At 40.3% G+C, this 15609-nt stretch overlaps 2 protein-coding genes across 4 annotated transcripts; both read left to right on the top strand.

The window, feature by feature from the left end:
- Nucleotides 1-371: 371 nt before the first annotated feature.
- On the top strand, nt 372-4757 carry LOC139948422 (acetylcholine receptor subunit beta-like). Its single transcript, XM_071946568.1, has 5 exons — nt 372-584; nt 1241-1285; nt 3050-3159; nt 3597-4341; nt 4604-4757. Exons 1-5 carry the CDS (start codon nt 372-374, stop codon nt 4745-4747), a joined length of 1257 nt encoding a protein of 418 aa, XP_071802669.1. The 3' UTR covers nt 4748-4757.
- Nucleotides 4758-4780: 23 nt separating this feature from the next.
- LOC139948421 (acetylcholine receptor subunit beta-like) lies at nt 4781-14705 on the top strand. Of its 3 annotated transcripts, none has more exons than XM_071946565.1 (6): nt 4781-6427; nt 11159-11372; nt 11632-11676; nt 11780-11889; nt 12915-13683; nt 13884-14705. In XM_071946565.1, exons 2-6 carry the CDS (start codon nt 11160-11162, stop codon nt 14028-14030), a joined length of 1284 nt encoding a protein of 427 aa, XP_071802666.1. In that variant the 5' UTR covers nt 4781-6427; nt 11159; the 3' UTR covers nt 14031-14705. The 3 variants fall into 3 exon arrangements, with proteins under 3 accessions (XP_071802666.1, XP_071802667.1, XP_071802668.1); XM_071946566.1 differs by lacking the exon at nt 4781-6427 and adding an exon at nt 6454-6474; XM_071946567.1 differs by lacking the exon at nt 4781-6427 and adding an exon at nt 8123-8280.
- Nucleotides 14706-15609: the final 904 nt, after the last annotated feature.

The following is a 15609-nucleotide window of genomic DNA, read 5'->3' on the forward strand; positions in this document are numbered from 1 at the left end:
AATTAACTCTTACCAGCAACAATCTATGAATGTTGTGGAGATGAATGTTACGTAATTCCATTATGGAAAGGCACATCTTTGTGGACCAATGAGCAACCTCCATTTGACTTACAGCGCCCTACTCAAATGACGGCAATGTGCATGATGTCTATTCACTTCACTTGACGAAGAGCCACGTCTCTACAAGGAAAAAAAAACCGCCTGGTAAGACAGCATGGAGGAAGGGTAAGAAGTTGAAAACAGAGTTTGATGGACGAGTCAGTTTTACGATATCTTCAGCTAAAGATTATTATCACCAGACATTTTTTCCCCAAATAATTATTAACAATTTGATAACATATTTTCCCTCCAAAACTGTCTCCCTCTTTAGAATGTTATTTAAGGGGGCAACCTGGACGCTTTTGAGTCTTGGAGTATTTGCCGTGATCTCCAAGGCCGGCGGCGTCTCACCATGGAACGAAGAGCAGCGATGGGTCTCGGAGAAGCTCGACCCCGCCCGGTACGATGTGGCAACGCGCCCGGTCAAGAATATCACAGATGTCGTCAACGTGACAGTGGAAATGACCGTGTTTGGCATCAGTCTGGTAAGTTTCTTCGGGAAGTCTTTCAAAAGACTTATTTTAAAGGCATTGTGCACTATTGGTAAAATGCACAAAGCAATGGACCGTTCCGGCTTTCCACTAAGCTCCGCCCACAGCGCATGTGAGCAAGACACGTGTACGAACACTCCCAATGACATTCTGCACGATTCTGCCGCGCGTGCCAAATATACACGCACGCATGACCGAGTTTGTCCTCCGACCACAATCATTGCTGTGATTGGTCAAATGGGTGAACGCGCACAGTTTGATTGACAGGCCGGATCGGTCCATTGTTAGCATTAATGACTTTTTATAGAGAGCTGTTGAAAGTGTGTGAGCGACGGCTCCCTCTGAAGTAACGTAGTTTTTGAGAAAGGGGTAGTTTCTCACTCAACAAAATAAGAAAAGACTTTAAGCCTTTTATTGTGCATATAATCTGGGGTAGATAAAGACTGCGCTCATCTCGAGACAGGACGAGTTACTCGTCCAAAACTTAGGACTAGCCTTTATGTTTTTTTATGACTAGTCCTAAGTTTAGGATCATCTTTCTGATATAGACCACAGCTTTAAAAGGCAACTTTATGAATCGGTCACAGAGTGCGATCTATCCCTGCCCATGTGATTGTATATAATTGTATGTGTCTCTTCATTTGTTGCAGGATTCGAGGAATCAAGAATTAAGTGCAAAGTCGGTGTCTAACATGGTAAGCCTCATTATACATAAACAATCATCCTCTTAAAGACACTGGACACGTTTGGTAATTTTCAAAGACCACTTTTCTCACTTGGTGTATCCCCAAAACAGCAAATCTGTGAAAGTTTTGACTCATTTGGTCATCGAAGCTGCAAGAGAATAATAGCAGAAAAAAACTCCCATGTTCAGATGCCTAATATAAAGGGCTTCCGGCCAAGTGTTTTAATAAATGAGTGAGATAGCACCACTTTCTAAAAAAAAAAAAAAAAAAAAAAACTACAGAAGGGAGCCGTATCTCTCTGTACAAAACAAACAGCTCTCTATTACTCGTTACCAGGTAAGTTTTATGCTAATAATTATTGCTTTTAGTAATTACCAATAGTATACATTGCTTAGCCTTTGCAGGCCAATTTGTCACTATGACTACAAAGAAGGCTTCGTGTCTCAAGTTGTGTACGTAGTGCATTAAATTCAGTGGCGTAAATAAATATTGAAAAGTAGGGGACATTTCCTGTGTGCCGTTAAAAGCACTGGACACTATTTGTACTTCATCAAAATAATTGTTAGCATAAAAGCTTACTTGGTTACGAGTAATGGAGCTGTTGAAAACACTGTAAGAAACGGTTTCCTCTGAAGTAACAGGGTTTTTGGAGAAAGAAGTAATTTCTCACTAAAATGTTTGAATTGGAATTCAAGGCATTTGGAAGCACACGATTTGTGCGACAAGGGTGTTCGTTCTTCCATTATTCTCTCACAACTTCGATGACCATTTGAGTCCAAATTTTCATGATAAAAATGTTGAGATAGACCAAGTGTGAACACTGGGCTTTGACAATTACAAAAGGTGTCGAGTGCCTTTAATGTTTAACTTCATAACAGCACGCAGCGTGATGCTTCTTTCCTCCTTCAGATCGGAAATGACCGGTGTAAAGTGTGGGAACGCTCGCCGAATACTCCTAGCTCAATAGTCTCCCCAACGGGAGTTTTGTACGCAGAGAGCTGTCAAAGAAACAAACACAAAGTAAAAAGGCAAGGTGTCCAGCGCCTTTAAAGGATTTGGGTACTTTTTTCAAAATGTCCATAGATTTACATTAAACTTACAGGGTTTGAAGATAATGATAGTGGAAAGCTTCCCTTCAAATACTACTTACTGAGGTGCTAAAGATTAAAGAAAATCATTTTCATGACATTGTTTTACTCATGTCCCAAAAACTACAGCACCTCAGCACGTAATATTTTATGGGAGGCTTTCTACTATCATTATCTTCAAACTGTGTAAGTGTAGTGTAAATCTGTGGACATTGTGTTTTCTGTCCTACAAAAATTACATAGACCTTTTAAAGCCATTGGGCACTTTCGGTAAACAGCTTTGTTCAAAGGCCCACACTTCGTGTATTACAACTTATATATTTTAATAACAAACCTGTAAAAATTTAGGCTCAATCGGCCATCAGAGTCGGGAGAAAATAACGGGAAAACCCACCCTTGTATCCGCACGTTTCGCCGTGTCATGACATGTGTTTAAAATAAATCCGTATCGAGAATTGATATTGTTTTACTGTTTTCTCAAAAAGTAAAGCATTTCATGGAATAATATTTCAAGAGAAGTCTTTCACCACTACCTTCTGTAAACCCTGTAAGTTATTTGTAAATCTGTGATTTTTTTTTTCTGTACCGAAAGGGTCCAATGGCTTTAAGTATCTTTCTCAACAATTTACATGTTTCCTCGAGGTTCGTTAAAATTGTTTTCAAGTTCTATATATTTTTTGTTTAGGGTTGGGAAGATAAACGTCTTAGCTGGAACACAAGCGAGTACAGTGGGATGGAGTCCATTGTCGTAAAAGCCAATAGGGTGTGGTATCCAAACATCTTAATCCTGAACGCGTAAGTTTGGTTTTCTTTTAAATTATTTGGGACTTTTTTGATGAAGATGAGACTAACACCTTTTCAACAACAAAACTACTTTCTTAAGTGGGACAACAACTTGCTAGCAATACTGCTACAATATATTGCCCACAAATGCCCACGGCTGTTCTCCTCGATTGTTTTGCTTAGCAGTTACATTTTTCTGCTAAATACTGTTATGAAATTGGGCTGATGATGTGCCAAACGCGAAATTAGTTTTATTTATTTCTCATCAAATATGACATTTCAGACAGAAATATTTCGAGGGGATTATTGTTTGTGCTCATCATTAGACCGTGTAAGTTTTAACGTAAATCTGTTTCCAAAGATGAGTTTTTTCTAAATTTTATTACCAATCATTCTGTAATGTTACTTTAGTATCAGCAGACTAAATTGTGTGTAACTTTTTGTTACAGAATTGGTGGTAGCACATTAATCCCAAGTGACACGGAAGTCCTGGTTACGAATGAAGGTGCAATCTTTGTAAGAGTATCTCGTTACCTCAGCACGACATGCTATCTCAATCAGGAATTATTCCCCTACGATACCCAAGTTTGTTCGATTTATCTCGGTACAAGAGGCACCCCAAGTGACGTTGTGTCTCTGACTGCATTGCAACACGGTCAGAACGAAGCGTTGATCGCAGAAACAACAAATTGGGTGCTAAAGAATGCCTCTCTCGTAGAGACGTTCGCCCCCGCATGTATCGAGCACAGTGCCTCGGTGTCGTGCCGGCATGTCGCGCTGGTATCAACATACCTCTGCATTAAGCGCTTGGCGGGGTACTACGTGTACACGGCTGTGATCCCTGTCACTATCCTGACAGTGATGGCTTCGTTTGTCTTCTTGCTGCCCTCTGGATGTGGAGAGAAGCTCTCCTTCAGCGTCTCGGTCTTCTTTGGATTCGTCATCTTCCAGTTGGTCCTGCTTGATGGTCAGGCAGAGACGGGAGACGGCAAGCTATCTATTCTGTTACGATACGTCTTGTTTACCTTTGTATTGACTGGTATTGCTGTAATAGAGTCAGCAATCACCCTAATCCTACGTAATCAAAACGACAATCCCGAGGCGAGACTTCCAGTCAACAAAGTAGAGCCCTTGAAGAATGACAATGAGCCACAAGATGACAGCGAGGTAACTGTGCACGGGCTTCAAATAGCTGTAAGTCATCTTTCCAGCCACGATGGATTGCAATACCCGTCGTTGACCACCATCTTTGATGTAAAACAATGGAAAAGTGCACGAGTGTACACTCTGCGCACAACTCTCAGCCAGTGATAGCCTCACACGCCTCACACGCCTCACATCAAAGATGGCAGTCAATGACGTCATGTGCAGCTTATAACAGCTGACAATCCCCACAACTTATTCTGCAAATTGACTAATATTGTTTTGAAGTTAATATGTTTTGTTGTCTTTACAGAAAAGTGTACCTCGGAATTGGGAGAAGATAGCTGTTTATGTCGACCGAATCTCATTTGTCCTCTTCTGGATTGTCTACATTACTGTCTTGATCACACTTGTTACTGAGTTACTTGATGATCCTGGGTGTCCCGAATACTTGTAGACGTAACGCCCTTTACAGGCAGGCGCGAATCCACAGTCGCGCCGAACAAAATTCTGATTTAAAGATGCTATGTCAGATTTTTGGCCGATTTGACCCAATTATTTTAAATTTAAATTCAATAGGTATTTTGATGAAGGTCGAGAAAGTTACAAGCTTTCATTTGAGCCATTGCTCGAAAAAGTCCGCCAATTATTAGTAGCAGTGAAACAAAGTGCCCAAAATTAGTTTTTGTCGGGATCCCGACAATATATCACGTGACCAATTCTTATGTGTTTTATAGTAAACGTTTTAAATTTTTGTCATGGTTCCTGACCATTAAAAGTAAAAGTTAATTTTGTTTTCCGTTAGAGCGGTTGAATCTCATTGAAATACCATTCACTCAAAAAGAATCTATTTTTAATGTTTGGGGCCAAACATCTGACATAGCATCTTTAAGTACATGAAAAGTTCGACGTCTGAAACAGTTAGGATGATCGACTGTTGCAGTTGTTCGGAACGACTCTGGGGCACCTTGGTTTCAAACGTTGATCTTGTCATGAGCCGAGCCAATTTAAATGTGATTATAAGTTCACCTGTCTGAAACCAAAATTGATAACAGCGCGAGTAAAAGCAGCCAATAAATTTATGTTTCAACATCTATATATACGATACTACTGTAGATGTCTAGTAGTCACAATAAGCTACCGTTGTTACATATATAGTACACTCTTGTATGCGTAATATATGAATGTTGTATTCTGTAATTGTTTTATTTTGTATCTTGGCTGGGTCTGACACAATCATGATGACAGTTTGTTTTTTGTCTTGACCCGTACACCTTTAAATGTAAGAAATCGTGCGTGGTCTCCTCTTCCAGTCGCTTGCGGATTGCGGCTCTCTCCAAGCCTCGCGGGCCTTGACAAACGACTAGATGCGCCATAGTTCATCACCATCTTCATCATGTCCGAAGATTTATTAAAACAAAATGTTTTTTTAAATTCTTACTGATGCATTGCGCTTTTGCGTTGCCTATTTAAGCAAAGACATACTGGGTGCGTTCGTTTAGCTTCCCTGGGTCGACCCCGGTGTGTGGCGGTTTTCTTTTTTAGGACGAACGTGGGTTATTATCTGCACACGTTCGTCCTGGGGGAAAAAAACGGCACGTCCTGGGAAGCTAAACGAACACACCCATAGTTTAACACTTGACACGCTCTAAACCAATCACAATGAAGAATCTGAGAGGTACGTAACACCAAAAAGGAAATACAGGGAATTCGGTCCACATGGAATGAAGACCAAGTTGTTGTAGACTAAAGTTGGAATGTTTAGTTCTGCTCAGTGGCGTGTAGTAGACTCGATTGAAGAAGTCGGCCATTGAATGGTTTCGAACAAAAGTGAAGTAGAATGCATTTTTACTGAATTTGACAAAGGCATATAGTTACACAAATAGGGTTTTCAAGGGGCTTAACCTGGACATTTAAAAAAAAGCGAATACATACTACGCTGTGACAACGAGAGACCAGATGTATACCAGGGACTGTGAAGAGTAACAGGGTAGGCTACTGGACCCGTATTTTGTTCAAACTCCTGCAAAAACAGAAGAATCTTCCATTTTCCTCTTGCGGGGATATGGTGGTCTATACAAGGTTCAGACAAGGCCTAAATATACAGACGGTCGTCGGTGCGAATCCCATCTGAGAAGTAAGTGCCATTGGAGTATTTTTCCCCGCAGCACTCGGAAAAACCCTGTGAGTGTATATATATGGAAGGCTAATTTGAATGTTATTGTGATATTATACAGACAATTTGTTTCAAAAAACATTCAAAGTGATTGTTGTATATAATTTTAAATAGATTGTGAACTGTTTTGCTGTAAAGTGAGGTTTATTTAAATCGTGTTTTTATTAATAATTTCACCATCATAGTTAGTTACATCTGGGCCCGATTTCTGACTAAAATCCCCGTTTGCGACCATCGCCGATGGATTCGTAAATCGCAATCACCACTGCTACGTCGCCGATTTGCGGTTCCTAAAGTCATCGCAGTTGCGATGTAAACGTTTTGTTCGAGGCTAAAGGGTGTTAAGTGACCTCTGACATATAGCCCACTAGAAAAGTCATAAGTGCAGTTGTCGCATGGTGAACGTTGTTACATTGGGTGCGTTCGTTTAGCTTCCCTGGGTCGACCCCCGGGTGTGTGGCGTTTTTTTTCCCCAGAACGACCGAGTACAGATAATTACCAACGTTCGTCCTGGGAAAAAAACGTCACACACCGGGGTCGACCCAGGGAAGCTAAACGAACGCACCCACAGTCAAGATTTTGTTTCCACGGTTCGACTATTATACACAATAAATGCATTCATTGCAGTTTTAATGTAAATCGGTGTCATTGTGGTGCCTCCAAAATAAATGCACGTACTAATTCATTGCAGTTTAAATGCAGATCGGTTTTCATGCTGGTGCTTAAAAATTATAACGGAATCAAATTCACCCTTTTTTCGTTCAATTTATGGTTTTATGAAGTTGTGTACGGTAAAATTTTCGAGATTAATGAACACCTCTATTACATGGTTAATATTTATGCATGAGAATGAGAATTATTGTTCTTTTTTGGCATCTGTATATGCCCGACATTATTAAAATCACGAATCGCTTGATAATCCCTCCCAAAGGGTTATCATCGTATAAACAAATATATAAAATGATATTCCCGTTACTTTATTAAGCGTACCAGCACATACACGAGATATCTACGTTTTTATGGCCTGCTGAATGTTCTGATCAAACCTGTTTAGTGGTTGTTTAGTGGCTCCCGCCCATACTTTTTCATCGACACTACGTGTCGCATGATTGGTTGACAGGTAACATCATGTTCTTCTTATTATCCGATTAGAATGAGAGAACAATATCACACATGAAGACTAGTAAACTTTGTTTAAAGGTACATACACGTTTGGTATAGTTGTAGAAGACTTGGTGTATAAGCATCAAATAACAAATCTGTGAAAATTTCTGCTCAACTGGTCATCGAATTTGCAAGAGAAGAATGCAAGAAAAAAAACCTTGTTGCATTACTTTATGTGCTTTCAGATGCATAATAAAAGGTTAGAAAAACTTGTGTTTAATTGAGACGAATTAATCTCCTCCAAGCTGGAATAAAAACAAAAATTCAAATCTTCAGGAGACAATTTTCATGGTGAGGTTTTGATCACCGAATATCGAACTTTATCTTTTGTTTGTGAATTTTAACAGAGGGCGCACCTTTATGAAAAATAATGCATTTCTACCACGGGCAGTTGGTTTTTTGCGTTTAATAACAATCCTTGCGAGAGAGTTGCTCAGTGTAAACACCATTAAATTGTTAATGCACGCGCCCCGAGGCAGGTCACCGAGCATGTATTGTGATGCACTTGATACTTCACCACAGTCGCCAGCAGACCTAATAAAACCTTACCTAACAAAAGCTTCAATACTAATGGTCTTCAGAGTGAGAAGGGGCATTTTAATTCTACCTTGATTCGGGCGACATAGAGGAGGCGATCAAAGGATTATAGAGTGAGTGCAAATTCTTGATTTCTCTGTGTAAAATGTGTAATAGATGTTAAACTTGCATATAGGGATAACGAATATTAATTTCATTGATGTGTATTCCGTACTTTCCCGAATTCAGTAAAAACAAATCACATGCATTTTATTACTCGGGCGGGATTCGAACCCACGACCTTTGCAACTCTGTAAGTGTACTTGTCAAAATAAAATTCTTTTAAAGAAACTGGACACTTGGTAATTGTCAAAGACCAGTCTTCTCACTTTGGTGTATCTCATTATAATATGCATAAAATAACAAACCTGTGAAAATTATGAGCTCGATCGTCGGAGTTGCGAGATAACTATGAAAGAAAAAAAGCACCCTTGTCACACAAAGTTGTGTGTTTTCAGATGCTTGATTTCGAGACCTCAAATTCTAAACTTGAGGTCTCGAAATCAAATTCGTGGAAAATTACTTCTTTCTCGAAAACTATGTCACTTCAGAGGGAGCCGTTTCTCACATTAATGTTTTATACTATCAACCTCTCCCATTACTCAATACCAAATGAGGTTTGATGCTGATAATTATTTTGAGTAATTACCAATATTGTCCACTGCCTTTAAACGCTTCACGAACAATAATTGTTTAGACAAAGCTGCAAAATATAAACGTGAATCTGTTGAGGACTCTTGAAGTTCGACTGACCACCAGCAAAAACAAATACTAATGTTGTACATTATGTATGCATGACTTCACAGGTTTCATTTACACACTGAAGTTTATGGGGAGTGATATTATGTCAAAGTAAAACAAACCCCAAAAGGGTCACAGTTTCATACTTGACTGCGTATCCGTACAGCTGGTTATTGCGGTTTTGCTAGCACCTTTGGTTAGATTTGAAGTGTAACATAATTAGGCATTCTAATTTGTAATGAAACACCTCTTGCTTGTGTTATATATTTTTGCCTTGATCAAGGCTGTTGACGTACTGTTCCCAGGCCCGGTTCGCGGCACACGCATGCAGTGCATTTGTACATTACCATACATTGTACAGCGAGAACAGTATAGCGTAGTCGTGAGAACGGTCGTGTCTTTGTATTTTCAACCTCATACACGTGGCTGGGAAGTACCCATGTACCGTAAGTGTATACAGATGGTACATGTACATGTACAGTACGTATGTGTACATACAGTGTACGCTGTACACGTATTATATGCACTATGTTATGTATGGGGGTGCGCTGGCGGAATTCAGTGATGGGGACTGGGATTTTGCAGATCGCGGCTGGCTGTAGCGCCTTGATCAAGGCTATATATATTCTGGTCTTATTCTGTTGTATAGATCATTATTGGGAAAGAGGTATTTTTTCACAAGACTACTTGAAAAGGACTGTAAGCCTGAGGCATGTTTCAGGCATCTGAAAGCACTTAAATGTGTAGTGTTTTTGCCGGGTTTTTTTTTTCAGGTTATTGCACAAAATAATAACATGTAGCACTTTGGAGACTAACTAGTAATACGTATATATTATATGGATAATAAGTATTTAGATATTATAAGTTATCACACAAGCGCGAGTGGAATACGGAAAAATATAGCGCTTCTGCGTCCCATATCCAACGAGGCCGAAGGCCGAGTTGGATATGGGACGCAGACGCGCTATATTTTCCGTATTGCCACGAGCGCGCGTGTGATAACGTATTTATCTTCAAGCAAACTTGGCGCGTGACATAGAACACACAAGACGCATGGTAGTGATATTAGCCGTGCAATATAGGTTTTTATCACCACTCCATTCTGCCAATCTGATTGGAGGATTAGCGCGTACTTGAAGATAAAGGGTTTTATCACCACTCCATTCTGCCAATCTGATTGGCGGATTAGCGCGTACTTGAAGATAAAAATTTATTATTAGTCAGTCATAAAGCCATTAGTCACTTTCGGTAAACAGTATTGTCCAAGGCCCACACTTCGTGTATCACAACTAATATATAAAATAACAAACCTGTGAAAATTTAGACTCAATCGGTCATCGGAGTCGGGAAAAAAATAACGGAATAACCCACCCTTGTTTCTTGCACGTTTCGCCGTGTCATGACATGTGTTTAAAATATATCCGTAATTATCGATATTGAGAATTGATATTGTTTTAATGTTTTCCCAAAAAGTAAAGCATTTCATGAAATAATATTTCAACAGAAGTCTTTCACCATTACCTTCTGTAAACCCTGTAAGTTATTTGTAATTCTGTGAACTTTTAATGTGTTTTCTGTTCCGAAAATGTCCAATGGCTTTAAAGTACTACATTTTATTGTCCTCTTTGCAATCATTCGTATCCACAAGTGTGAACTAGGCTTTAGAGTTCTTAGAATATAAAGAGAGTGAAACGTTTCGCCCATTAGATTTTGAGAAAGAACAAAAGAAAGCTAGTAAATTATTAATGGAAGCGTGCTGTTTTCGACTCCCGTTTATACAAATGCCTCAAGATCAGAGTTGACATAGTGCGTGATATATCAATGTACGCGTTTATCAAATTAATTAGTATTATGGAATGTTTACAAGGACGAAGTAACTCCATCCATAACTCGTATCCGGGCTGCTTAATGGTCAAGCAGAGAGTTCATGTTAATGTGAATTGATGGGGCCTTTTAGTAGAGCTGCTGCTGTTCGTTCATTGATTGAAAAGCAAAGGCAGATTAGAGACGCCATTAATAACATAAGTCACATGATGAAAGATCACTCAGCCTTGACAGTGAGAGCAGTGATGAGCCTATTACATGGTGTTCCGCAAACTCTTCTATAGCCTTGACACAGTGAGAGTAGTGAATAGTATTTAACGAAACAGTTTCAGAACTCTATATTATACTAATTTCAACAGCTAAAAATTCACTCTCAAATTGTTTCAGAATGATAATGAGAGCAATCTTGACGCTTTTGAGTCTTGGAGTATTTGCCGTAATCTCAAAGGCCGGCGTCTCCTCACCATGGAACGAAGAGCAGCGATGGATCTCGGAGAAGCTCGACCCCGCTCGGTACGACGTGGCAACGCGCCCGGTCAAGAATATCACAGATGCCGTCAATGTGACAGTGGAAATGGTTGTGTTTAAAATCGTCGGACTCGTAAGTTTCTTACACGACTCGGAAAGGGTGGGAGATCTTTTCAGTTCTGATCCTATAGTCTTTGGTGATTCTGTCCTCGCTAAGTTGATGAACATCAAGATTGTGTGGGAACTTTTTCTTTCTTCCATTAATTGGTGCATCGTGTGTCTATTGCAAACTGTGTAAGATTTGAATTAACAATATTATGTAATTTCATGTGAGACACCCCAACCCCGTACATGTAAATTAACTGTTGTCATTGTCTCTGTATCTTTTGCAGGATTCGAAGACTCAACTATTAACGGCCGTAACTTTATCTAACATGGTATGCCTCTTTATGCATCCTCGTATACTTGATATGTTAAAACTATACTTTCAGCTTAATGAAGTTGTTATCAAGTTTGATATGTTTGATTATTGTTTTTTAGGGTTGGGAAGATAAACGTCTTAGCTGGAACACAAGCGAGTACAGTGGGATGGAGTCCATTGTCGTTCAAGCTAATAGGGTGTGGTATCCAAACGTCTTAATACTGAATGCGTAAGTTATTTTTTATTTATTTTTTTAAGCAAGGGCCCAATTCGCCTGAACATGTGACGGCACACTTTGAGCAAGTTCGGGTGTGCACAATGGTTAAATAAAGGTTGACCATTTTGACTCGAACCCAGGCTGGTAGACCATTTGGAACCAGCCTCGAGCCCATGGTTTCTTCACTAGTCCCAACATCATGTTCCATTCTAACATGTGTTAAGCGCAGAGGGGAACCAGTGACACTTTGGCGAAAAGGTTGAAGGTTGACTAGACTAGCAAACGAGTCGTTCGGGTGAGTACGTCACTGCGCATGTGGTCTGTGGTCGACCACTGGTGGACTAAATGTGCGCACTCGAACTTGCTCTTTGTGCCTCGTGAATTACGCCAGAGAGTTGCCTCTAGCCTAGGTCAATACCCGCCCATCTTCACCTCCACCTACATTCATGTGCAGATGACCGAGAGTGCAGGTGCCAAATGTCACCTCGGACCAAACCACCTCCTGAACCAATCAAGACACTATGGGTGCGTTCGTTTAGCTTCCCTGGGTCTACCCCGCGGTGCTCACTCGGGTGAGCCCCTGACAAGAGCTAAACGAACGACCACTCACCGCTCTCGTAGAGTGACGTCGTTTACCTGGGGCCAGCCCCCAAGTGACCCACTCCACAAACAGGGCACTTGGGGCTGACCTGGGTGAGCCCCTGGGATGACGTAAAAAGCTATTCGAACGCACCGGGGCAGACCGGGGATGACCCAGGGAAGCTAAACGAACGCACCCAATATGGAAACCTTATTACGTCACTGCATGGTTATCCAATGAAATATCTGAGAAAGCGCACAAGAACAATAGGTTACCCTGATAAGACTGCTGCCACCTAGCGTCCAAAAAGTCCCCCATTTCATGAAACTGTTACTACTACCAAGGATAAAATCGCTTATGACGGGAAACAAAATAAAGGTGGGCCTTGCATCCGTCACTGATGTTTATATATAAACGATTTTATAGAGACGCATGTGTTTGTCTATAACTCTTTCAGAATCGATGGGAAAACATTAATCCCAAGCGATACGGAGGTTCTGGTAACGAGTGAAGGTGAACTGTTTGTAAATTCCCAACAAACCCATGACACGCAATGCTTTCTCAAGCAGGAGCTATTCCCGTTTGATACCCAAGATTGTCTCCTTGTCCTCGGTACGAGAGGCGCCCCCAGTGACGTCATCGCTCTGACTGCGTCACAATATGTTCAGAGCCCAGAAAACATCGGCTCGATCGCGAACTGGCAGCTTGAGAGTGTCTTGCCAACAGAGTGGTACTCGGTCGAGTGCATCAAACACCACAGTGCCTTAGATGGTGAGGTTCAGTGTCAACGGAGCTCCCAGATTGTGTTAGCTCTTTGCTTGCACAGGGTGCCGAAGTACTATATGTACACGATCATGGCACCCACCACAATCCTGACAGTGTTGGCATCAATTGTCTTCTGGCTGCCCCCGGAATGTGGCGAGAAGCTCTCGTTCGGCGTCTCGGTCTTCTTCGGATTCGTCATCTTCCAGTTGGTCCTGGAGGATGATTTGGCCGATGCGGGCAACAGCAAACCATCTATTCTGGTACGATACGAGTTGTGTAACTTTACGCTGACGGGTGTTTCTTTAATGGTGTCGGCATTCACCCTCATCCTGCGTAATAAAACCGACGATCACGATGCGGCGAAAGACCGACACGTCACATCAGAGGAGACTTTACAAAGGAATGGCGACGTGCCCAAGTCGCAGGATGACGAGGTAACTCGTTATACGTTACAGTCAGCGGTGAGTCATATTTCCACTCATTATATAATAATTCTCATGTTTGATAATTAGAGTTAATACTAGTATTACGAGTTACTCTTCCTAACTATGGATCAGCCTTAAAGATGTTAATATTCTGCAATATTGTAAAAAAATTATACAGCTTAATATTCTGCATATTTTGGTTCACTTGTTAAGGATATGTTTCTTTGTCTTTACAGAATAAGGTACATCGTAATTGGAAGCAGATAGCTGTTTATGTCGACCGAATCTCATTTTTCCTGTTTTGGATTGCATACGCCGTGTTCTTGATCCCACTGATTGTTGAGGTAGCTTACGACACCGGGAAGTGTGAACGGTTCACTTAGTGACGGTCTCCCCACCTTGGTCGTGGTCTTTATCACCGAGCCCCTTTCACACGAGAGCGATTTAGCAGAGTGTTCCTTGCTAAATTGTTCTTAGCCCCTTTCACACGAGAGCAATTTAGCAGAGGGTTCCTTGCTAAATTGTTCTTAGCCCCTTTCACATGAGAGCAATTTAGCAGAGGGTTCCTTGCTAAATTGTTCTTAGCCCCTTTCACATGAGAGCAATTTAGCAAGGGTCCCTTGCTAAATAACTTGTAAAGCATGGTTGTAAATAGACCCTCCAAGTTCTTTTGCCAAATCTTGTCAAACATTATTCCGAGTATAGGGCCTACGGTTTTATGCGTATTTTTGAGTAATTGCCAACCGTGTTCAGTACTTTTAATCATTAGCATTTATGCTCTAACCAACTGGAAGATATAGAACAACGATGGATGGCCTCTTATACTGATCACTTCATTTAATTGTGATGAATCCAGATAATTTAAAATTGACATGAATCCTTTCCATTGAAATCTGCACCATATAATAGAATTGGTCTGTCACTAATTACAAATGCTGATTCGACTGGGTAGCAAGCCTATATCCATTAATGGTGCACTGATCTAACTGGGTAATTAAGGGACCCGGAGACGCTCATTATAGTATCCAATCTAAATGACAGGGCCGGGAAGTGCTTAGTCGAGGGGGAGGAGGGAGGGGGGGGGGGGGTAATGAACAAACACAACCCCTTCCGCCTGTGAGTAAAGAGTACTTTCTACATCAACCTCATATAAACCTCACTTCAATTTTTAAATTGTCTATAAATATGTTGCTCTTTTTGCCAAACATACAATTTCAATCATGTTAAAGGCTATATGTACATAAGTAGATGGAAATATCTGTATTTTATTCTGAAAAATAACTTTGATTATCATAACTTGTTCAAAAAATTCATGAATCATCTTTTGTTTATCATATTTTTTTGTATCTGGTTTAAAACCATGGCAACTTTAGTTAATAAAGTAGTATCAATGTATTTATTTGCAAACGAAATCACTGCTGTCAGATCAATTTGAATGCGTCTTTTACCAGCATTTTTAAGCAAAAATTAAACTGAACGTTTTTATGATGTGTTTTTTGTAAGGAGGGCCTTCAATGATTTTTAGGCAGTTTGTTTGGATATTTTAAAACGTTTAAACCAATAGGGCCTCCTGTTGAATATAACCCCCTGTAATATATACACAGTAAACTTTATCATTAATTTTACTTTACCCTTCATTTACCACGTTTGCGTGTATCGCCAAGAGACTATATCAGAGCCTTCTGTCGGTAGCCATGGTAATTAATCATAGCCTATAATTGAGTTCTTAAATAAATTACGGCAGATGATAGGAAGGGGACCTTCGCTTTAATTGAACTCAAAAACTACCGCTCATTATGAATATCAGATTGATTTGCTCAGTGTTTAGACTTTTGTTTAAAAAAATAGATACTTAAATATTGCACAACAGTTAAAGGTCTATTATGCTTATTGTTAAAAGAATTCGAATAAAAGTGGTCAAGCAAAACAGACAAATCAACAACAAAACCAAAAGCAAATATA

The sequence above is a fragment of the Asterias amurensis genome, chromosome 15 (assembly GCF_032118995.1).
Source record: "Asterias amurensis chromosome 15, ASM3211899v1".
Lineage (NCBI taxonomy): Eukaryota > Metazoa > Echinodermata > Asteroidea > Forcipulatida > Asteriidae > Asterias > Asterias amurensis.

What these genes read in the sequence shown, in the direction of transcription:
- LOC139948422 (XM_071946568.1), top strand. Translation starts at nt 372, where the DNA reads ATGTTATTTAAGGGGGCAACCTGGACGCTTTTGAGTCTTGGAGTATTT. An exon ending in AACATCTTAATCCTGAACGC is followed by an intron (nt 3,160 to 3,596) that starts GTAAGTTTGGTT and finishes TTTTTGTTACAG; the next exon opens with AATTGGTGGTAGCACATTAA. An exon ending in TGCACGGGCTTCAAATAGCT is followed by an intron (nt 4,342 to 4,603) that starts GTAAGTCATCTT and finishes TTGTCTTTACAG; the next exon opens with AAAAGTGTACCTCGGAATTG.
- LOC139948421 (XM_071946565.1), top strand. Translation starts at nt 11,160, where the DNA reads ATGATAATGAGAGCAATCTTGACGCTTTTGAGTCTTGGAGTATTTGCC. An exon ending in AACGTCTTAATACTGAATGC is followed by an intron (nt 11,890 to 12,914) that starts GTAAGTTATTTT and finishes TAACTCTTTCAG; the next exon opens with AATCGATGGGAAAACATTAA. An exon ending in GTTATACGTTACAGTCAGCG is followed by an intron (nt 13,684 to 13,883) that starts GTGAGTCATATT and finishes TTGTCTTTACAG; the next exon opens with AATAAGGTACATCGTAATTG.